The sequence below is a fragment of the Polyodon spathula genome, chromosome 4 (assembly GCF_017654505.1).
Source record: "Polyodon spathula isolate WHYD16114869_AA chromosome 4, ASM1765450v1, whole genome shotgun sequence".
In the NCBI taxonomy this organism is placed as follows: Eukaryota; Metazoa; Chordata; class Actinopteri; order Acipenseriformes; family Polyodontidae; genus Polyodon; species Polyodon spathula.
The window spans coordinates 25609031-25634329 of NC_054537.1; the positions used below are offsets into that span (position 1 = coordinate 25609031).

At 35.7% G+C, this 25299-nt stretch overlaps 1 protein-coding gene across 3 annotated transcripts in view; it reads right to left on the reverse strand.

The window, feature by feature from the left end:
- Window positions 1-25299, reverse strand: part of LOC121314356 (double-stranded RNA-binding protein Staufen homolog 2-like) — an 89983-nt gene that overhangs the window by 48830 nt on the left and 15854 nt on the right. For all 3 annotated transcript variants that reach the window (XM_041247515.1, XM_041247513.1, XM_041247516.1), the window contains exons 6-10: window positions 10697-10856; window positions 8388-8495; window positions 2314-2526; window positions 1461-1598; window positions 631-762 (exon numbers count right to left, since the gene is read on the reverse strand). In XM_041247515.1, coding sequence (XP_041103449.1) covers window positions 631-762; window positions 1461-1598; window positions 2314-2526; window positions 8388-8495; window positions 10697-10856 — 751 coding nt within the window. The remainder of the gene's footprint in view (window positions 1-630; window positions 763-1460; window positions 1599-2313; window positions 2527-8387; window positions 8496-10696; window positions 10857-25299) is intronic.

A 25299-nucleotide genomic window follows, 5' to 3' on the forward strand; every position in this document is an offset into this window, starting at 1 on the left:
TGATTGATAGTTAATTAGGCTCCAGCCACAGTATATAGGAGAGGTGAAATATCTGGCGGAGGGAGTTGGTGAGTGTAACTGTGGGTACACTGTGGATATACACTGTGGATATACATGGATATACACTGTGGATATACACTGTGGGTTTTTTTGTACTGTAATAGTAAAGGCTAATGCCCAGCCTAAGCAGTCATGTTTTTGTGTGAACTGTTTATTTTGTTTGGTGTGTTGATTAAAAGTCAGCTTAAAACAACAGTTTTCTGTGTCTGAGTCCTCCTCCTGCCAGTAACCAGCCTTGCCAGAGACGCTATCTTGTCACACATATTACTCTTCTTTCATTACATTCCTATTCATGCAAATTACAAGCAGTTTGTGAAAATTTTATTACCATTCCATAATTCGATTTTCTTTCTTCTCTCCAGGCATCTCTAATCTTTTGATGCTAGTACATGAAAGCTTATAAAAAAATCTGTTCCCCTGAAGGAATAAATCTAATTATAACAGACCTGCGCTAAAATTCAGCATCATGCCTTCAGTGTTAGAAAATTGATGCAAGCCGGGGTTTTTAAAAAAAAAAAAAAAACTTGGTTTCAGTTATATAAACCCCCAACAGTGCTAAGAGATCCTCACCTTCTCTGCTTGACTATGTGCAGGGGAAGATGCCTTGTATCCAAGCTGCAGCAGCATAGCCTCTGCAGCATTCCGTTTTGCCGCTTTCTTATTATAACCATTTCCGGTTGCAGATTCGTTGCCGACCTTCACCTAGATCAAAGAAAACAAAGTCAAAGTCTAATCACAGACTGTACCATTGGAAAAAAAAAAAAGTCCAAGTGACTCTAGAACTAAAGGCTGAAAGTCAGTAGAGAACAGACTGCTTACTATGTAAAAAAATAAATACATAAAATATCGCCTGTGGTTTATCAGCGATCACGCTGATTTATAGTCAATTAAATATAGCAAGCCAAAGAACAGAAACACATTTTCTCTTTTTTACTAACAAGATTCCAGCAAATGCACAAGCCAATACAATCTCTGTACACCAAGTACCTGCAGAAACAAATACACACATACAACCTTTCAAGTATGTTTTATTGAAATACAATGCTTCTGGTGTTATGTTTCCTCTGTGTCTTCAATATCTTTTTACACAGAGATCACATCTTAAATTTCTAATGTTGTGATAAAAGGGCTTTCAGCCCTTACTGCAGTTACAGAACAATGTACAGATTGCAACAACACTGCGTAAAGCACATCAACTAATTAAAAGATAAGAAAAAACATCACAGCATTAATCACATACTGGTATAACAAATTGTTAAATAATAATATTTAGGACTGGATTCCCACTAATTAATCTCATTAGGAATAATATCATTGTAATCACTTGTACTTCTCTTTCTAAACAGATCTTGAAGTGTCTCTGCATGAATGGGCCTGCATGTTAAACATGTTCCTATTACCTGCATGATAAACTCTCTGCGACGGGGCATTCCTCTCTCAGATAGCAGAGCATACTCTGGTTCCTTCTCCTTTTTTGCCTGTTGGATCTGGGCCAAGCGACTGATGGGGTTCATTCCCTGACCATATTCTGGGCCAGTCTAAAAGGGGAAAATGTCATTGTCTCTGCACCAGAATCACACTGGAATGCTGAAACATACACCTGAACCAAGTAAGACTAAACAAACTTCCTAGTCTGAAAGGCAAATGTTTCAAAACCTGAACCAAGCGCGGCACATCAACTTTGAACAAGGACTAATTTGTTATGACTGTGGAGCATTTTCTAAGGTGACTGAAGCAGAAAATTCGACCAATTATCCTGGCTGTCAAATTCAATTCATTCTACTAGTTTTTTTTTTATTCTAGAAAGAAATCTAATTATAGCATACAAGAAAAGAATGTAAAAACCAGGTAAGATGACTGTGCTGAAGAATAACTGGAATGTCCATTCTTTATAATTTTTGTGGTTTGTAAAGTATTAAAAATCTTACTGATTAAATGCAGAGAGGAGATACGTTTCTTAACAAAAAGAACCCAGCTTCAATGCCATTAGTCCTGTCAATACCATGCTTCATAGTTGTTAAGCTCAAATTTAGGGACTTGTCCCAGTGATCCCATATTAAAGCAAGAGCGAACATCTCACTACTTATTGTTGCTACCTCCTATATACTGCATATTGTTGCTTATTTCTTTGTACACACAATCCCAGCTGTACTGACTTCTATTCACACTTGGGAAGATGTGAATTTGCTATAGTAACAACCACCAAGTTAATTAATGGTCGCGTTCTACCAACATCACCCACATTCCACTTACCTTCAATATGGTTTTAGGACGTTTCTTATAATGAAGTTTAGGTTTTTCAATCACAGGGAGGAAAGGAAGTTTCTTCAGTTCTTGTAGCACCAACATTGCAGCCCGCTTTTTGGAAAGTTTCTTACTGTTTCCCTCTCCCTCTGCTGTGAAATCCCCGACCGTCACTCTCGTGACAAAGCTCTTCATGTGTGGCGGGCCACACTCTTTAACCACCTGAGAACAAAGACAGAGCTGACTGCAGGCAATCAAGACATGTTCAACTTCAAAAAACCTAATCAAATAAAGTGGGAGCAAAGTTGAACTTTCCATTGACTCTCAATAGGCCACCGTTTCAGATCCTCTTTCCCCATTTACCTAGACCTATCCCAAGACACAAACGTGGTGTGTGCGGGAAGGGGGATTGGATAGACAGGAAGATCAACAAAAAGTTAATTCATCCTGAAGGAGTTGATCTTTTTCTGGATTTTAAGGAAATATAGATCCATAATAATAATGGGTCTTTTTTTTTAACAACACAACACATTGAGAGATCAGGTTTGCATTACCCACAGGTTTTCTGTTTCTTTACTTTATGTTTATATATAAAAGTGTCTTTTTACATTTTTTTTTTATATTGTCCGGATTTTGTAATTATTTATTATTCAGCTTGTGCATTAATCTCTTGGCCAGGTCACACTTAAACATAAGTCTGTTCATTCCCATGTGACTCATGTTTTCCAACTTTTTGTTTGGAGACAATATAACTCTGTAGCTACTAGCTATATACCCATTTAATGGTAGTGATTTGGTTCTTTAAAAATGCAAAATTCATCCCCTGTATAAATGAAATCTGTCGCTCAGTTACTCATCTATTATCCCACGAGGCAGTTTTACTGCAGTGGTTGACAATCTGTTACAAACAACTTGGAACGCTGCAAGGATGTTATAATACTGACAGCGAGAACAGATCTAAATATAAAAAAGTGATATTATCTTATAAACTATATCTTACACATGTATATCAACCTGCTTTATAGATACCAGGCTGGCTGTCTTTGCATACATGAGAAGCAAGAACATGTTTTAGCAGAGCTCAATTCAATGTAGAATAACTGGTCAGCAGTTCAAGCCAAGCTAGCAAAACAGGATTTCGCTTTCTTATCTCAAATGAACAGGTATAGGTCAGGGTTTGACATTAACCATGGCCCGGTGGCCCTAACTTTCCCGCCGCGCGTCATATTTGTTGTACAGTCAGAATCTGAAACTGGGCACCGAAGTGCTGTGTTGGTACTCATTCCCGCGGCAAATCTTTTACAAATCGGGTTTTCTACAACTAAGCAAAAAATAAGCCAAAAGGAAAGCGCTGAAATCAATAAATCATAAAGAATGTAATTATGAAAAAAAAATGATGACGAACATTTAGAGTGGAGGCTTCATTATGACAGAAAAAAAAGTAACGTTTTGCCTTATTTGGTGTCAATTACCCAGACTTACAGGTAAAACAGCAGCTTTATTTGTTGTGAATTCAACATTTCGTTTACATCATATCCAGTCTCATAGTAAGATGTCCCGATGGATACCCAGTACGCGATCGAATTGACTAACTTTTTGATTTGGGATCCAATGTGTTCAGGTCAAACATGCCATGCAGAATCTTTCCAGGACTCGCTGGTAACACTCAGCAAGATTGGTGCTGACTTGGGAGAGGCTAGGATTGTTATTTTGTTGTATTATGAATATTGTTTTAATAGTGTTTATTATTAGGATTAGGGATGGGAATTTCAAATAGTTTTCTTTTTATATACACAGGGTGCAACATTTTTGTGTATTTGATTACTCGAACTCCGGTCCCCTATGCTCCCAAGAAGGCAAATGCGTGTGCACAAGCAGACACGCATAACAGTGTAAGCCGGTAAAGTTTAGTCGGGTTCACAGTGATCAAACAATGTCCATGGCGAGATTTCTTCGCTCGGCACCCTATTTCATTAGGCACAAAGGTTTTCTTTTGTTTACTGAATTAAAATACAGAACTCAATCAGCAGCAACGTCACAGCACGTATCTCTTCCAATTAAAGCAACAGTAGCACAATATTGCGCAAACCACCAAATAATAATTTTAGCTGTAGTGTATTCAGAATAAAATAACACTTATCATATAGCAACCTAAATAGTCTACATCTGTTTAATTCTAATAAATAATATTTGTAAAATAATCTTAGTGTAAATATTGTAACCTGGCCAAAACAGAAAATGCATTCCAACATTACAATAGTTTAACTTTACTAATTACAACTAGCCATCAAATGCCGACATCAGATGAATCGAAGTCAAGTTACTTTGTTGATTTAATAACCTGTAAATAATTCAAAACAAGGATACCTGGTTGTACGTGGTTGCCGTTACTCCATCCATTCACAGAAAGTCAACAGTTGATGTTTTCCATTGAACTGCAGTCCAGAGTTAAAAAGTAACTCCTTTCCAACTCCAAGTATCTTGACTTTTCTTTAGTTACTGTGTTGTTGTGCTTAACATTTAGTATGTCTTTATATTCGTTAAAATTACTGTTCTAATTTCATTGTTACCCAAGTTTGGATTACTGTACTTCTTTTGGCACTTTCTGTGTATACATGTTTAATGGCTGAAGGAACATATACTGAAAGGCTTCGTTTAGCTGCTTTCTTTTGAGTCGTGGGCTCTCTTTGGTTATCATACACAGTTAGAAACATACTGAAAATAAAAACCATCATGAAAATATTTATAAATATACTGGGCCAGATACAATTGCATCCGGGCCAGTAAAAACACTAGCTCAGTGGACGAGGGGCCAGTAGTTAAAAATCTAAACAGAGACCCCTGATAAGTGATTATTTAGTTTTCACATGGAGTTTGAAAACTTCAGAGAACATACATGAATGGTGGTGCAAACCCAGAATAATAACTACTTCTAGTAATAGCTAACTAGATGATGAATGTAAGGTTTAAATTACGTTGATGTGTGTTTTACCCTTTTGTGTGCGGGACTACTGTAGGGTAGTTTGTGTTTATCTAGCAGTTGTGCTTCAAAGAGAAACTTCAGAGTGGTTAGAGAAAAAGCACTCTAGGGAATTCAAATCCCATGCACCTGTGGTGGTTCACATTAAGCAGGTATTGTAATCTTTTCACTCAAAGTGAGCTCAAATGAATGTTTGCAGGTGTACATTAAAATCACATGGTGCAGATTTGCTAAGCTTTAACTCCAGTGCAAAGACAATCCCATTTAAAAAAAAAACTAAAACAAGTAATATACAACCCCACCAGCGCTGTAAATAAAAAATTAGAATCAGTAAGAAGAATAAATTGAACAAGCAACCATCTCCACCACAGTATATCCCCTTTGCAGCTGGGTATAACAAAGGGCTGTTAATGTTCCAGATACTAGCTTCAATATACTGTACACTCAAAGACACTTTCCATTAGAATGTTCATGTTATTTAACAAAAAATAAATAAATAAAATAAAAACACCAATGTGTCATAAGTTCTTTTATGAGAGTTGCATAAGACTCCTACTAAGAAGCGTTCTTGTTCAGGAACAAAAAAAAAAAAAAAAAAAAGCATGAACTACTTTAGAATAAGGTTTTCATTAAAAATGAGATCTCGTGCCATTTATTGATTTTTTAGGAGAACAGGCAGATGATGACAGCTACGACAAGCAAACTTGTTATGTCTGATAAGTATTATTCTCAGAGTACAAAAGACCTCTGTGTAAGAAGTTAATAGAACACTGGGCTAGAGCAGTACATTCATGACGTAAGATTTTGACAGCACAGTACATTTCATAAGATCAATGGATCTCCCTTAGACAGCCAAATACTGTAATTCTCCTGGTGTTCTATCATGCATTTAATATTTAGTTGTGTTGTACATCCCAGCCTAGAGTCAGAAATTTTTAAAATCCTGCTTCTAATTTTCACAGGTTTGCTGAGATAACAAAAAAGCTTTATACATTGATACTCTTGTAATAGTTTACAGAATCACAGAACACACCTACGTACGAAGACAGGAGACAAGCAGGCAAACTGAGTAAAACTCTGTATTTAACAATTTAACATAAGAGAACAACCTTTTAACATAAAGTGTTTGTAGATCAAGACTGAGAAAAAAAAAAAAAAACACCCTAAAGTGCATGACAAGTTTTTCTTGGAAAACAATTTCTTTAAAAATTGAAACGTGTTGCTTTTAAGATCCCTTTTTAAAGGTAGCAAATGTTTCCTTGTCTTTGTTTAGTTTTGTATCTCCTTGTCTTTATTCAGTATAATATTCTGTATGGCTAGGTCTCATGACCACTACCTAAGGTACTCAATCTCACACCAGAAATAGGAGTGGTTGTTCCAAAGAACAAAGCATCGTTGACATATGAAAAACATTGTCAAAACTATTGTTCAGAGGTTAAAACAATGTGGCACTAAAGAGGTTAATATTCACAGGCCACCACCTGTAAAAGAAATGTATTGTGAGAATTATAGAATGCAGCCGTGTATCAACTAGAAAGACCCTCTGCCAGTGTCTGGAGTTGGTATCACCGATATGGCCAGAGGTTAAATCAATATGGAGGTGAAATGGTTACTTCTGACTTGACACCAGTAATGAAACTTTGTACCAAACATTAAGACAATAAATTAAAGTGCACTGTCTCCAGCCATTTCATGGTCACCAACACATCTAGCAGAGTATGGCAGCCATCTTAGGTAACAGAAGTGAAGGGCACTGATGGATTTTACGAGATGGTACCGGAGAAGGTCTGAGCAGAAGTTGTAGTAGCTTTCACATGCACGCCCTCTTTTAAACAGGAGGAGTCAGTCTTGCCACGCCACTTAAAATGCTGTTCAGAATTTTAAAATGTAAATGTGCTACTCTTGGTTCAGGGAAAGTGGTTGTATTTAAAATACATTATCAACACATTCCAATCCAATACTGTAAGACACATCTAAAAACGTACCTAACTGGGAAGCACATGTACCGCTACAGAACGTTAAGCTGTTGGCTTGTATCATGTGGTGTGGCTTAGCCAAGGATACAAAAACGAATTAGGCGATGAAGGATTATGTTTCAACTGTGCTCCCCACAACAAGGGAATGACAACTGACAGAAAATCCTATTACTCAAAAAAAAAAAAAAAAAAAAAAATCCTACTTTGAATTAAAAAAAGAATCTGCGTACAAAGCGAGACTTTTGTTGTAGGTAATCTGTAACTTTTTAAGTGATGAAGATCTTTTTGAACAGAAGCAGTTATGTCACCTTTAGAGGACATATCCATAATTTATAGAACTTGATACTGTTATAAATTAATGTGTGCTGCAAAGTGTCAGCTCTCACACAAATGGCAAGATAAAATACAGTATTATACCTTCAAACTCAGGAGGCATTGTTTCAAGTTAAGAGTACTGCATACATATTTCCAGACAATTAAAATGTATATTTCAATTGCTAATTTTACCATCAAGATGTGTTTTAATAGTATTTTTGGGAATGAACTTTTGATCCTTCTTATGAGAACAATTACTGGAAAAAATGTAAATGTCTAAGAATGTACATTTAACATAGCTGAGAGGAACTTCTAATACTGTTTATAACAGAAAATAAATACTATAAACCTATTCTGTTAAAAAATAAATACAAAATAAAAAATATGTTATATTATAAATATTAATATTATAAAGCCTATTCTAACAGCAGAAATGTGAATGTTAATTTGTTTTCTTTTAAAACTTTTTGTATTCTTTTTGTTACCCTTAAAGGAATAATAATAATAATAATAATAATACTTTCAGCGACATCAGCACAATAACATTCTTACAGGTCTCTTATCAATTCTTTTGTAGATTGTCTAGTGATGATGTCCATTTACCTGTGCCACCACACTGTAGATTAATTTCCTGTGCAACAGACATTAGATATTAGTGTCAGGTGGGATCTTTATAGCTGCTGCACACAGAGTGAATGAACAGTGTCGTAGCTGGGAAAAACTGATATTCAAGATTTTTTTTTTTTTTTTTTTTTTTTTTTAACTAACACTTTAATTGTGCTTATGCAAAAGTAACTTAAAAGTTAGTTTACCTCGAAGCTGACAGGGGCATTTCTTTTGAGTGCTATTTCAAACAAAAGGCTGATCTCAGACTTGCTGGCATCACTGATCTCCTCAGCTTCATTTTTTCCTTCTGTGCTCTGAAACAAAAAGTAAAAAAAAAAAAATAAATCTGTGATGCCCACACTGCTAGTCATTTCCTGTTAAAATCCTTATTTTCTGTGGCATGGAGCCTATCTCTGTGTTTCTTTTCAAGAAATTACGTACCTGTAATACCTGTTGTATTGTAGCATTTTACAGCAGTTGAACAACTTAACTTTTGCTGAGTGTTCAAAGTTATTAGTGTTTAAAACACACAGAGCAATATATTTGTCGGTTTGCAATCTGCCAATCCCCCTCATCGAAGTGAGTTGGGCTTGTTTTGAAGGTCATTGGGCCCATTTTTCTGGTCTGACCTGGCGGCACAACCACATAGGGCTATTCTGATACAATCTTTATCACCTGTGACATGTTGATTTATTTACACTTTACATAAAACTATTAAATCTATAAGTACATTCATCCTCTTTCTGATCTGAAGAAATATACTTAAAAGGAACACAAATCACTTTTGTTTTATACAAACAGCAACAGCATTGTAAAAATTCTAAAAGAACAGAGTATTAACCTTTTTTTTTACACTAGCAACAATGGGATCTATCAGCACCATGGCAACAGTGAAACACAATGGTTAAAACTTCATTAAAAAAGTAGATAGTCATCTCCTCAACAGGCACCGAAATGAATCATGTGTAAGGAGCTGTCAAAGGGCAGTGATGTATACTTTAATAAGATAAATTGCTCAGATTATCTGAATCCTTAAAGACTGCAAGTTTTGTCTGAGTGGACAGTGTTACTCACTTCGTGTCAAAAAGTATATTTATCTTTTCCACTCCCTGTTAAGTTTGGGATAAAGATGTTCCAAACACTTTTGTGAGCACTGTTACATTATGCCTTCTCTAAATGTAACCTAATAATTGAATTGTTGAGCTGTTAATGAAAATATAGATTATACGATGAGCTGGTGTAATTTGCCATGAAGACAACGTATTTGCTCTCTAAACAAGTCCACAGTAGATAATAGTATTCAACCACATGAACATGAATACAAATAAAAACAAGCTAACCCTAAAATGTGCAATAGCTTTTTATAAAAGACAAATACAAATATGCAAGTGTGACATGCAGACAAACAGGTGTAGAGATTGAGAGAGACCTCCATGAAGTCCCAAAATCTGACCCTCCCAGTAACCTTTGCTAAATAATATTAATACCAGGTTTCACAATTGGATTAGCAGTTTTCTAGTTATTTGGGAATATTTTAAAAGGAACACACAACCACCTCTATAATAATAATAATAATAATAATAATAATAATAATAATAATGTCTGATGCAGAATAAGACTGAGGTAGGGTACATGCGTGGAAACAAAACTAACAGTAATATTTAATATCAGGGAGAACTATGGGGAAGAACATAAGAACATAAGAACATAAGAAAGTTTACAAACGAGAGGAGGCCATTCGGCCCATCTTGCTCGTTTGGTTGTTAGTAGCTTATTGATCCCAAAATCTCATCAAGCAGCTTCTTGAAGGATCCCAGGGTGTCAGCTTCAACAACATTACTGGGGAGTTGATTCCAGACCCTCACAATTCTCTGTGTAAAAAAGTGTCTCCTATTTTCTGTTCTGAATGCCCCTTTTTCTAAACTCCATTTGTGACCCCTGGTCCTTGTTTCTTTTTTCAGGCTGAAAAAGTCCCTTGGGTCGACACTGTCAATACCTTTTAGAATTTTGAATGCTTGAATTAGGTCGCCACGTAGTCTTCTTTGTTCAAGACTGAACAGATTCAATTCTTTTAGCCTGTCTGCATATGACATGCCTTTTAAGCCCGGAATAATTCTGGTCGCTCTTCTTTGCACTCTTTCTAGAGCAGCAATATCTTTTTTATAGCGAGGTGACCAGAACTGCACACAATATTCAAGATGAGGTCTTACAAGTGCATTGTACAGTTTTAACATTACTTCCCTTGATTTAAATTCAACACTTTTCACAATGTATCCGAGTATCTTGTTAGCCTTTTTTATAGCTTCCCCACATTGCCTAGATGAAGACATTTCTGAGTCAACAAAAACTCCTAGGTCTTTTTCATAGATTCCTTCTCCAATTTCAATATCTCCCATATGATATTTATAAGAGGGCAATGCAGCAATACAGTGTAATCCAGGGTAATGCAACTCAGTGTGTACCACAACAAACATTTAAAAAAAAAAATTCCAGTTACATTTATAATGGCAGTTACCTGAGGTGTTTTATCAGGGATGGGCTCGTTCCGGAGAGCTTGAAGGGCTTTCATTGCAGCATGGTGTCTCGCAGCCTGACGTGTCTTTCCTTCTCCTATAAACTCACTGTTCCCCACAGTCAGCTGGACATAAAATATCTTAGGTACTGGGTAATGGTACCTAAGTTGGAAACAAACCAAAAGGAAAAAAATAATGGAAACAGATCTTTGATTTATAACAGGATTAAGTTTTACAAGCTACATAGCTTTCTATATAAAAAAAAAAATGTAAAAAACAAAGAAACCGAGAAACTTACTTTTTTTAATCTTCATCAGGATTTAAAATTATAAATCTGCAAATACCACAACTACAATATATGAAAGCTGAAGTTTTAGCAACAAGTTCAGATAAACAGATACAATATTTGCTTAAAAAAAAAAAAAAAAAAAAACACTAAATTGTTTTTAGATCCTGTAAAACAAACAGTGCAAAGAAACTTTTTAAAAATTTTTTTCATGGCTTTTGCTCTCCAGTGTCTTGAAAATTAAAAAGCAGTAACTAACTAATGATTATATGCAATTATAAAGTAGAGCTGTTCAGCAGGAATACATTATCAGCCACCTTAAGGCTGCCACCCACCAAACACGATGCGATTTATTAATTGGGTGACTTTCGCAGTGACATGACCATGCACACCAGAAGTGACACAGAGGTGATGTGACAGGTTTGAAACCTGCCAGATCTGCAAAACTGTTAAAAACTGCTACTGACAAAACTATGATCAAGACTGGTACAAATTCATCAACATCATGTGGAAATTGAGTGTCTTCTCTGGCGGTATTTCAACATATATGCCAATAAATTGTACATTCCTGGAATATCCAATTACTTTGAAATTAACTCCCATATATTATCTTCATTTTTAGAAATTGCTCTACTGACCTGGTGAACCACATGCATTGGCGTCTCTGAGTGCTCAATGCCCAAGTTAACGTGCGACAAATCACAAAAAATTGGATTTAATCCTACTTGCCATTGCCACCCTGGTGCTGCTCCCATGTTGCCAGTCACGTGGCCTGTGGTGTGAAAGTTACTTATCAAACGTATAGGTTCCATTCATTTTGACACATCGCTATACAGTTCCGCAAGTGAGCCTTTGTATAAAAAAGTGTAACTTTTTTTCTACTGCAAGAGGAATACAACAAAGCCAGACTAAATTAAGACACAAGTGATTTATGAGGAAACCAAGGCATATTTATTTGGTTGTTTAATGTCTGAAATAGGTCAATTACATATCAATAGCCATTCTATGAATTGTTATACACTGCTGGCTCAGAATTACCAAAACAAAGAAACAGAATGTATATTCCTTGTTCTTTTTTCTCCTGACAGAGCTGTCAAACTGCTGTTTGCTTTCATGATTTAATGAGCTGTGCTTTAAGCCCCCTAGATTTAAGACTGTGAAACCTGTGACCCGCTTTTACCTTTTAAGATGGATTTTTTGAGCAAGCAGTGTTGTTTTTGTGTGTGGAATTTAAATCCAGCAAAAGTAGATGAAAGCCCAGTGCATTCTTGAAAGGCTCGCAAGGGTGTCTACTGCACAGAATGAGATCACGTGGGGGAAAAAAAAAAAAAACCTCATCAACTTTTCAAAGATCTACAAAAAAGTCTTACTACCCTTTCTGGCTTTTTGAAAAAAAAAAAAAGTGCTCTGAATTAGCATAGCGTAGTGGCTCTCAAGGATACAAAATACATTAAATACAAAATGGTGAATGAAAAAGCACGCCTAAAATATCTCGCCTCAAGCAATCCAGACAGATAATAACCATGTCAACCATGAATGTTTTTCTCTGAAACACAGCACATAGAGAGACTGATGATGATTGGCATGGATGAAAAATAACAGATAGCAAGTAAATAAATGTCATTTTGGTTGAGTTATCATTGATTTTAAACGTCTTTACCAGGAAAACGCCACACAGAATGAATCAGGAGGAAAAAAATGACAAACGCAACACAGTATCACATTATGGCTACAGGTGCAGAGAGTAATGTGGGAAAACAGTTAATAACATATAGCAGCGTATTAAACCTAATAAACAACCAGACAACACAACCAAACAATGACTGGACCCAATTACAAAAGAAAACATCCAGACAGGGAACACTTAGGTGGGGGTTAGGGTGCTGGGTGGTGCATGAAAAAAAGCAAATCTGCAAATTAAAAACAATGGTCTTTTTTGTGTTCTTTGGTGAGCATAGTGATGACTTGAGACAAGCCGAGTGTCTTATGTGTTTAACTATTACATATTTGTTCTGATTGCAGTTGTTTTTTTTAATGTATTTCCATAGGTCCGACCAAATATGATAACAGTACAAGGTACTGTGTGTTGGATGTAACACAACATGCATGGGCTTTTTACTGTTGATACCTGCTGACACCAGTCCACTGTGATGTTACACCATTGAGAAAATAGGCTACATGGCATCACAATGACCAGGTCTTTTTTTCCCTTCAGTATTTTACAGCAGACATTTTAACTGTATTGTGGTTCAGGAAGGCTGACTTATCTTAGTTCACAAATACCTCTAATACCCAAGGAAGAACAAAACATACTTAAAATGGCAATCACTGACACTTTGTTTTATTTGGTATTCAGTAAAGAGCTGCCTGAAACACAGACCACGGCAAATAAATAATGATGATAAAGAAAGTGAGGTTCCCCAAAGGTACTCTGTTAAACCAAGATGTTTTCATTTATATGTGCACCGGCTTCTCTATGCTGTGTGAAGTAATTAAATTATTATAAAGCTACTCAAAATTATTACAGTATTACTTTTCAGCTTTTTTTTTTTTACCACTCAACATCGATAAATATAGAAAGCGTTAGCGCTATACAAAAATCCTATCCTAAAAGCAACATAATCATAGGCAATGTTATAAAAAAAATGTTTTTAAAAAAACTGGTACAGCCTAGTATATTGATTTTATTACAATAACAACTCCTCCTGTTTGATCGAGCACAAACAATCAATTGATGTCACAGCAGAACTGCTCAGCTGTAAAATCATTGTGCGATTGTCTTTAAAACAATACATATATAGGAACTATTTTTAAACCCATCTGGGGAACTACACTAAAATGTTATATTTCCATTCGCAACTTGTGCCAGTGTCTCTTGAACAACTCACACATCCAGGGCAACAACCCTCATAATGCCACCTCCACCCAAAGAAACCCCTGATAGCCCCACGGTACAGAAGCCCACATAGCTCTTGGAAGGATAATTTCATTTCTAATAAAACACCAGTTGCCAAGCTGTTGTCTTAGTATATGATATTGATCAGTTGGGAAAAGTTCTTAATGCCTAAAATAAAGGTTACATGTTTATCTTACTTTAGATGAACCCTTGTTAGCTGACTGTCTTTTGAGATACTGTAGGAAGGCACACCTTTCAGAGTGCAGAGCCAGGGTTTGCTGGGAATTTAAGAAGCTTGGATTCATTTAGACTCTCCCAGCTGCAGTTCCTATCCTATTACCATGTTTTTTTTTCACAGTGTGTTTCCTAAAAGTAAATGCAGAAAACATGCTGCGACAAAATGAGATCATGTAACCTACCCAGGGGGCACAAAAGGCCACTTGTCAAAAGGAACAAGTCCTGTCCAGGAGGTGGTACCACATGCAGTGTGCACAGTGCTTGTATTTAGAGAGGAAACAGAAGAATTTCTGAGAGGCAAAGGTCAAGGTTTTTCTCAGTCAGCGATGAGGTGGGTGAGTAAACATTTCCAAAACAATTAAACCACAAGCAAATACTACATATATTATGCTCATATACGAAAATGTTTCACTGCACCGAGAGAAAGTTGTTAATGTGTTGAATACTTTTAGAGATCCCCCCATTTTGTTTTGGTGGGGTTTTTTTTCTTTTTTTTTTTTTTAATTGAAGAATAAGCTATTTACAAACAAACTACAAAATCATTAAAAAAAAAAAAAAATGAAGATCAAGGATTTTACTTGCAAGGATACATGACCTGGCGTAACATGTAGTGTTGTGTGATGCACTGCGGTTACAGATTCTGTTCCCTGCCGTTGAGATCAGGTGAGGTTAAAAGGTCTAGAACCATGAATGGAGACAAGCCAGTCGCTTTTGCATACTGGTTATGACACTTGTTTGCGGTGTGCAGCTCATGCCCAGGCTCTGCCCTATTACACTGGCAAAATGGCAGCAAAAAAAAAAACACAGTTCAAGACATACAGACCCCATAATAAAAATTACTCAAACCATCAATACATCATATAACAATTTATAAATGATAATTTACAAATATTGATATAAATAATGGTAAGGAGTGCACCAACCTAAAGCTTACCGCACACTAGACGATTTGCATCATCCAATGTGTGGCAGTCCCTGACAAAATCCCAAACAATTTTTACAGACATATATAGCACTGATACGAAATGATCGGCTAGTGTTCCTTAGGCAGCCAGGAGCTGCAGGAGGTGTCAATGCCAGTCACATGTGTGTATACTGGTCTGTTACATTGACCAATTCGTCTTTTGTTACTTGTGTCACATTCACAGAGAAAAGGACTTATAATGTACTGCATAGATACATTGCTCTGTATCAGACCTGAGATTTCCCATTTCCAAATCCAGAGTGACATACTGTAAATAAAACCAAAGACTGAACTTAAAGTGACAGGGCACCCCCCACAAATCCTAAAAAAGGGATTTTGACAACTACTTTACAAAAACAAAGATTTACAACAAAAAGTATCAATTTTTTAATTTGTAAGTAGCCAATTTAAGGTTCACTGCAATGCTAGTGTGCATCCAATGACATAATTATCCAGTATTATGCCCAACGGGTCCTGTTCGATTGAATCACTTGGGGTGCGGCCCCCGCCTAAAGGCTAACCACCTGACGCGACGCGGCAAGCGGAACTGTGCAGCGATGCGTCAAAATGAGTAGAACCTACACTTCTGATAAGTGTCTTTCACGTGACGGGCAATGCAGGAGCAGCATCAGGGCGACAATGGAGCAACGTGGAATAAATAGGACTAAATCCAATTTTTTGCGGTTTGACACGCATCAACTTGAGCAATCAGAGAACAGCTCGTCAATACAGATCACTATAGATACTTTTATGTTAGGAAAGTGAAAAGGACAATCAAAATATACTGTATATCTAGCTCCACAATTAATAGTAGATCATGTGTAGGCAGCAGATGTAACAATGTAATTATAAGCTGTGCTACTATTATCAATTGGTCTTCCTGTCCTCAGATATTTTGACGTATTGATGAATTGCTTTGGTACAAGGGAGTAATTTGACATCATCCAAGAGCTAGAACTTTGTGAAGTAGGGCCTACTGTCTGCACTAACTTTGTCCATCTCTCAGAATTTGTTTTACAAATTGATGATTTGTTAATTGTTTTTAGAAGTACTGAATTCAGAAAAAAAAAAAAAAAAAACTGAGCGAGAGCTTCTGGAAATATATTACAAGACTGACTGGACTAAATCCTAAATCCTACAGGTTTGAGCGACTAAAAATCACCAGCATATACAGTAAATAATAAACAGATTTCACAGAAGAATTCAGAATTAAAAAAAAAAAAAAAACATAAATTAACAATGTTGTCATAATACAGTACATATTATTTCCTCTACTTCAATTTCAACGCTTACATATTTCCAGGTACAATATGCCAATACCATAGTATTTAACATTTTCTTGATGGTTTAAAGGGTAATTAAATTTAGTAAATACATTTTTTTGTGGGTTTGACCTACATGTTGGTCATGTTATATAAGAATTTCGCTGTTTCTGTATGAAAAGAACTGAAAACATACACAGGATATCTCAAGACTCAGACAACACTTGATTCCCAAAATGATTTGGAAAATGTAAGAGCCTCAGCTGGACTGAGGAACAACCATGCTATACATACACCGTCTGTGTTTTCAGTATTTGTTTTACTCTTTTATCTCATTATAAAAGGGTATAAACGCTGATAAAAACATTTTGTAGCCATTGAGCAGGTAGAACATTGTTCCACAGCCGCTGAACAATTGGCATTGCTTCTACTGCCCTCCTTGACAAGATGCCAAGGTGCAAATGGTTGCACTCTCAAGGACAGCAAATCAAAGCCAGAGATGAGAGTGTTTTTTTTTGTTTGTCTTTTTTTTTTATAAATCTACTGTAAAATGTTTGCATATACTTTCCTAGCTGCATGAAGCAGCCTCCAACAAATACTTACCAACAATATAAACGATCATGGACAAGAAGAAAATGCTGACACAGCAACATACACATCTCTCTCTCTCTCTCTCTCACACACACACACACACACACACACATATACATATATATACATACATACATATACATATAACCATATAATACCTTCAAGTTTGTTAGGGTAGCTACAGTATATTCACACAGTGTGCAAGGAAGGAAAACAAACTCGCTCAAGAGCCTGATTGTTATTGATCAGCCCCATCCATGACAGAACGTATGTCATCGATTTTCAGGAAATGTGCTGTATTACTCCATCAAACAAAACAATAAGTACCGGTAACATAACAAGTGTCAGTTCTATGAAAACACTGGTCACCAGATTTGGTTGAGAAGTTCCCCAGATAGAGCAACCACCTTTAAAGCTTAGCCAATCTCCAGTGTCAAGGGCTTTGACTAGCAGGATACTTTCCAGAAGAAATCACATGGGACAGTCACAATTCAAACAACACTATATATATATATAAAAGCATTAAATACATACAGGACATTTGAAGCTTTACATGGAGTCAGTCATGAACAGAAAAATATATGTGTAACAGTGTGGCAGGGGTGGAACAAAAGGCTCAATTTACAGTTACTGTGGGAAGGGGTATTTCTGGATTACAATAATTGCCAGTATTTTGCTCTGAGCTGCCTAGTACTCCAACACAGTAACCGTGCTGTGCTGTCTAAAAGAAGTCAAACAAACTGCAGCCCCACTTATCAACATTAGATAAGAATAAACAAACAGGCCTATCTCAGTACATAGTGTTTAAAATCTAGATCATGCAGGGAAACTTGCCAGCTTTCAATGTGAATGTGAGCTGATTCTGCTTCAATTAGCCTTCAAAATTTACCAAAAAGCGCAGACGACCTCCAGGCCACCATGAACCAAAAAGTTGATATGTTATTACAGAGAATGAATTAAGAAAACCAGTCCTGCGATTTAGGAGGATAAGTTTTTGCTAGTCACTTAAAAGATAAAACATATATATTTTTAATTCATTCCTTTTTATGCTGCACTATCCTGTATGTGTTTCAGATGAAGAGTGGTTATCTAGAAAGTTTTAGTATCCTCTGGAGAGCTTGTTTCTGTTATTAATAACTATGTTATTAAACTTAGTAATTTACATCCCTAACAGTAACATTTTACTTCCAATCTCAGTAGTATTTGCAGAATTTTACAATAATTGGGCTAAAAACCACTATTTGTACTCTGTAAACTGAATTAATAATAATAATAATAATAATAATAATAATAATAATTGGAATTCCAAATTAAAATAATCACATTTGAGGACAAGGAAAGGCTTTTCAAGTGACAATTATTTGTGAAAGGATTGCTGTCAAGCACTTTTTATTTTAAGACTGCTGAGAAAAGTGAAACACCGAAGTATTTCCAAAAATAGGCATACATTAAGTGCTGACTAAATATACAGGCCATTATTGACGGAATCCTCCCATCGTTGTTACAAAAATTTCACCTCCCACTTCCATGTTCGTAGACATTCACGCTGAATTAAAATTATCAAAACAGGGCGAGTCTTATGACTGCATTTTAAACAATGAGTAATTACAATTACAACTATACCAAGACAACTTCACATTGTTATTCCTGTAAAACCTGCCCTTAGTAAGTGGCATGACACAGCATTTCCATACCATGATGGGTCACAGCAACATGGAATGGAATGACTTGCTCCAGCACAGTGACGTCATCATGGAAACAATGCCTGGTCTCAAACAGCAGCATGTTATATGTAAAGGTTTAGCCCTGAGGTTTCTTAAGTTGGGAATGTAGGTGGATTATTTTAAATAGTTTCTTTGACTGGAACAAAAACGCTAGAATGTTTTGGGGTGGGTGTCTTACTAGCACAGCTTTACTAGTAAGAGCAGAGATTCACTGATTCACATTTTCTGGAACAGTAAAACATCTGTCCTCATCACCACAAATTTACACAATTACAGTATTTTAGAACATTATATACACATTCTACGGTATGACTATAAAACTTTTTAACCCTTTATTTTAAGAGTGCCACCAGTTGCATTTAATTTTCTGACATTTGTTTAATCACTATTAGCAATGTTTGTTCTTCACTGCTAAAATGTATGGCAGCTAATTATTTGCTGGGTATTCTGAACTGTGTATATGTAAATGATTGTCTGACTGTGCTGATGGGTGACTTGACAGTATATGTTAAAACTGTCGTTGATCAGTCCAGACATTTTTTCTCTAAAATTTTAAATGCTGTTCAGTGACTACCGTAAAATTCAGTACAAGGCAACATAGTACTATTAAAAATATCTGATTAAGCTTTCTGTCTTACTTGCATTGTGTAAACAGTGCAGTCTGTGATGGCCTCATTTTAAATATCCCTTTAAATGGCACCACCTAACCATCATGTCTACCATACTCCAACACAAACGTAAGTTTAAAAGCTGTACAGTAGTATATATCAGTACAAAAATATTTCACCTGTGCACAGCCAAATGAGGATGTGATATCTACAAAAGAGGCAAAATTATAATATATTCTGTGCTGTCTTTGCAGATTTGTGTTTTATATTATCTAAACCTGGCTTCAGTCACAAATTTGGATTTTGTTACTCTACAGCCCATAGTTGTCATATGAGGTTGTTTTATATGTCTATTCTAAAAAAATGAATACAAGTGCTAAATACATGCAAGTCTGGTTATGTGACCACAACATTTCACTGTAAAAGTAAAAAATAAATAAATAAATAAAATGTACCACCTACACCACAGTTGCACCCTCAAAACCCTCTTGGATTTATCTATGTAAGTGTTCATTGTATAGGTATTAATGGGATTTATAGGACCTAGAATGACATGATGCCTTTGCCTTTTCCGCACTTAATTCTGCATACCTTGGAGTATCTGCCTTTTGGGCACCAAAACAGCAGCAAACTTCTCCTAAATGGCTTCTTACCCATAATCCATCAGGAATCTGTAATGTTACCAGATAAAGTAAATATTGCTTGTTTTTCACATTAACTTTATGCGTTTGCTTCCTTTGTAAAAAAATAAAAAAAAAAATAAAAAAAAACAGTTTTTAAATTGTTTAGAGTGCCCTGACTCCAGAGATACCAAACACGTGCATATTTCTACATGCTTTATGTCTTTATAGGTCCCTGAATTATACAATCTTTTCCACTTGGAATTCTGCACACAATTTGAATGGCTCAAGTACTTTTCTACTGGATGCCACCTGCATTGAGAATACATCAGTGCACCTACTATGAATACACAATTTCAAAGCATGTGGTCTGTATCACTGATATGGCATTGATAGTGAGGTTAAAACAATGCAGAAGTGAAAGAGTTAACATTGGTAGTGGAACTTGAGTAAGAAAAGCTAAAGAATACATCTGTATCAAACCTTAACACAATAATTAAAAGTGTACTGTCTGCACAGCAGAAACTTCAAACATGAACTAAATAAGCTAGTAACATTAGGTCAGATACACGTTAAGCACAGGGGAGTTACAGAACCCTGTAAATATGAACTCGCTAACACCAATTAAGTTGCAAAGTGAAATGGTGAGATATTAGCAGTTGTAGTAATGACTTTGATTTGTAATGATTTATAAATACATCCAAGCTTTCCTCACAGCGATGCCTAATGAATATAGGAGAACAATGACTGCATGACTAGCTTCCATAGGGACAGGATCGATGTGGGCAGACTGGATGTATCGAGCGATTGTTGTTGAGAATGTTCACTTATTAAATCAATAACCATCCATTTAATAGAAAAGTCTTAGGCCTCCAATGTAATAATGTTCGATTAGCATGACAATCAAAAATACAGCTACAATGGTAAAATAAATAACTCATGATTCACTGTCTGCTGAAAAGAAAACTGTGTTTTATGGCACTTTCATTTGCTCATGGGGACCAGGCCTGATTATTTATTTATTTAAGATAAAATAACAATAATAATAATAATAATAATAATAATAATAATAATAATATAATAATATAACATAACCGATTATATGCATATATATATATATATATATATATATATATATATATATATATATATATATATATATATATATTTTTTTTTTTTTTTTTTTTTTTTTTACTGACCAGCTTAACCAGGTTTCGGATTGTCATTTAAAGTTGTAACAATTATGTGGCGATGAACATTTTGATTTAAAAAAAACTACTTTTTAGTTCTTTTTTTGGGGGGTAGAAATTCTACAAAGAATAAATACAACATTTATTTTTTGACTGAATAAAATACACAAAAAAAAATAACACATTAAAATAAATAGTAAAAAAAATTGTTCAGCACTTTCATACATTAAGGGCCTCTTGCACTAAACAGTGGTAACGTGTTTACCATGCAGTAAGCCTCTTTACGAGTGCTTTGTACACCTGCTGTATTCACTAAGCAGTGAAAAGTAACCTAATATGTGGTAAACAATGCGTGGAAAAAGTACTTTGTCGAGTCACTAAAATAGAATTAATATGAAATGTATGCAAATTTTAAAAAAATACCGCGAGGGAGGTATTTGATACGCAAGCCTTTATACATGAAAGAGTGCTAACATTTTTAGTTCCTCAACGCGTGTTAAAAATACTGTGTTTGAAAACCAGGCGGTGTACACTTTCAAAACATTCAGTAAATAGGGCAGACCGGTGGTGATACTGTATCACAGAAGCAGGGACCATAGAAACTCCCTACCTGCCAGTCCATCCAATCTTATTTTAGAGATCGCCCTAAAAGAAGTACAAGTTTAAGAAAGTTGATATTAGCCTACAGAACAAGTTTTCCCATGCTGTAAACCTCCTGGATTTAGTTACTTAATTATTTTGCATGCAAAGTTCATTTTTAAAAATATCGCCTGACAAATTGGAATTGCAAGTAATCAAGAAGAAAGCATTACTTCATGTTAACTGTACGGAATTAATCTCTACTGTTCGAAGAGGTCGGGATAAACCTGTCTTTTTTTTTACCAAAGAGTGAGAATGTATCAGTGTACAGGAGAGCGAGAGGGTCACATCAAGGAGGAGTTGATATGTAGATACAGACAAGCACATACTTGCCTTTATATGCCTTAGTTGCTCTTACTTGAAATCGATCTGTATTTTACGCTTTTATTTGAATATGCTCTTAATCGCTACTGAATTTACTGTTTTTTGTAATGTAATATTTAGCAACAGCTACAGTAAGTCACTCTCGATAAGGGGCGTCTGCTAAGAAAATAAAGTATGAATAATGAAAAGTCTACTGGTTTGTTGTTCATTTTTGGTTACTCAAAAGCTGAAAAAAGAACAAGGAAAAACAAAGTGGTTCTGTAGGCTATTTGTTTTTCTCCATATACATCATGCACTAAAAAAGACTGAGCCTATTATAAGGTACTATAATACTATAATAAACGATGTGTAAAAATCTCTTGTAGAATTCTGCATGCAGAATACACTGTGCAGTGAAAGCTTGCAATTGAATAATTTAGCTTGTATGACTGCTTCTGCTAAATAAAGAATTGGAATATTGAGTACGGATGATTCCCAAGAAGTAAATCAGGAAAATTCCACAATAATTTAGCTTGTATGACTGCTTCTGCTAAATAAAGAATTGGAATATTGAGTACGGATGATTCCCAAGAAGTAAATCAGGAAAATTCCACAACATATAAATAAACCTGTCTTTTTTTTTTTTTTACCAAAGAGTGAGAATGTATCAGTGTACAGGAGAGCGAGAGGGTCACATCAAGGAGGAGTTGATATGTAGATACAGACAAGCACATACTTGCCTTTATATGCCTTAGTTGCTCTTACTTGAAATCGATCTGTATTTTACGCTTTTATTTGAATATGCTCTTAATCGCTACTGAATTTACTGTTTTTTGTAATGTAATATTTAGCAACAGCTACAGTAAGTCACTCTCGATAAGGGGCGTCTGCTAAGAAAATAAAGTATGAATAATGAAAAGTCTACTGGTTTGTTGTTCATTTTTGGTTACTCAAAAGCTGAAAAAAGAACAAGGAAAAACAAAGTGGTTCTGTAGGCTATTTGTTTTTCTCCATATACATCATGCACTAAAAAAGACTGAGCCTATTATAAGGTACTATAATACTATAATAAACGATGTGTAAAAATCTCTTGTAGAATTCTGCATGCAGAATACACTGTGCAGTGAAAGCTTGCAATTGAATAATTTAGCTTGTATGACTGCTTCTGCTAAATAAAGAATTGGAATATTGAGTACGGATGATTCCCAAGAAGTAAATCAGGAAAATTCCAAAACACATTTTATTTTGAGAGTGGGTTAAACAATGTCCATGTTGTGCATTGTATCAAGCTGCCTCATCATATCCTCTTCCCTTATGGATATTAACACACGACTCTCTTCATCGCTCCAACGGAAGTTAGTGGAGGAAGGACACAGGTTTTGCACAGACATAATTAACTAGGAGAAATTGCACTGGAGTATAGTTATACACATTTAAACATAGTACTTGGCAGTACTTTACAATAAAGACGTTTTTTGACAGTTGTTTAAAGCTATTTGCAAGTCTATTCAGAACTACTGTACAGTAGCTGTAACCACCTGAATTCACAAGCCCACAATGCAGTTTATCAGACATTTTTGGTAACAGTTTTAAACAGAAACTTGGTAAATACAAATCTGTATGAACCTTTACAAACACATTTAGATCTGTGTATGATTAGCATTATGCAAAGTTCTACGGAAGACAGAGAAAAAACTGCAGTTATCTGCAACATCAATCGACAAGGGAAATACTGCAAACAAAACATTAATTTCCCTGCTGCCATCTTTGGACCATGGTAACTTACGTATTCCCATGTGGCTTTTATAGTAGCTGCGTAAGTGGGTGTTGATTTCATAAGCTTTTCCTGGAACCTCACAAGAAATTGAGACTTTCAGAGTAAAACATTAGGAATGTTTATTGGGATATTTTCACAAGCTTTCCCTGGCAAGTTTCACACGCATTGTCTATTCATGTGAAACAAAGCAACATGTAAGCTGGCCTAATGTCACATGAACTGAAGAGCAGCTGTCAACAGAAGTTATAAATAGGCAAAGCAATACTACAGTCAACAGTGTAAATGCCACATTCAGAAGGGACTAAATAATTACAATCATACTAAGTCCATGAATATATGAGCATTTTACATGCTCAGGGGCATCCTGCAATACGCCCCTTTTCGCCTGATGGTGAATGTACATTTCAATATGAGAATGCCGACCACAGTCCAAGCAGCTGGAGTTCTTTATTACTGGCTATCAACTGAACACACTCTTCTTAAAAGAAGCAGCATGGTAATGAAAATAACAGAAAAAAAATTATTTATAATCCCCCAAAGAGCTTAAATACTCTGTTTAGATCTAAAGTCTGCATTGCAGACAACACAAACACTGGGGACAACAAACTCAACAACACTGACCTCTACTTGTAGGTCCTTCAACATGAACATATTTTTATTAGAACCTCAGAGAATCCAGTATCATAGTTTAACCTTCATAGTGTTGTACATGCATTCTTTTCAATTCTAAACAATTTGACCTTACCTGAAAATGTTTCGGTGTTGTGTTTTGTCATTCTCTCGTTTTCCCATTTCAGAGAGACCTGCCTCCTTGTTGGATTACCAGAGAGAATCCTTCATGCATTTTCAGTTTACATCCCGGAAACAAAAGCCATCAAAGTGCTCCATGAAATAACACTGGCTTCTTTTCAAAAGCAGTTGCAAGAGCAGGCCTGCGCCTAAACCTAGAGACTACAGAAATCAGGATTTACCTGCTCACCGCAATAGAAGGAACCTGTCATTCAAATACTGGCAGCTCGTCCATGGAGGAGAACAACACTCGGGTTAACTTTTTTTCTAAAATGAATAGTAACAACAAAAGTCCTTTGAACATGTCTCTTATAAACATCTGCAAATTATTAAAAATTGCGTTTTCAAGACCTGTGGTCCTTGACCGTAGTGGAGTATGAAACCGTAACCATTTATTTCAAAAAAAAAAAAAAGGTGAAATGCTACTCTGTTTTATTTGTTGTTGCCACAATATACAGACAAACTACACAGCTGGTTGACATTTTAGTAATTCAAACGTGTGTTTGAAAGTATTTTTTTCTATTCTTATAGATACAATAAACTATGCATAAATGGTTAGGTACAGGGCACTAGAAGACAACTGAACACTGGTACTTCGCTGAGCTCACAACATACTGGGTTGCAGTTACTACAAAAGATGCAACAAAATGGCCTAACATTTTCAGCAAGATCGAAATTTTAAATTGACTAAGAGTCTTGGCAAAACAGTTAAAATTCAG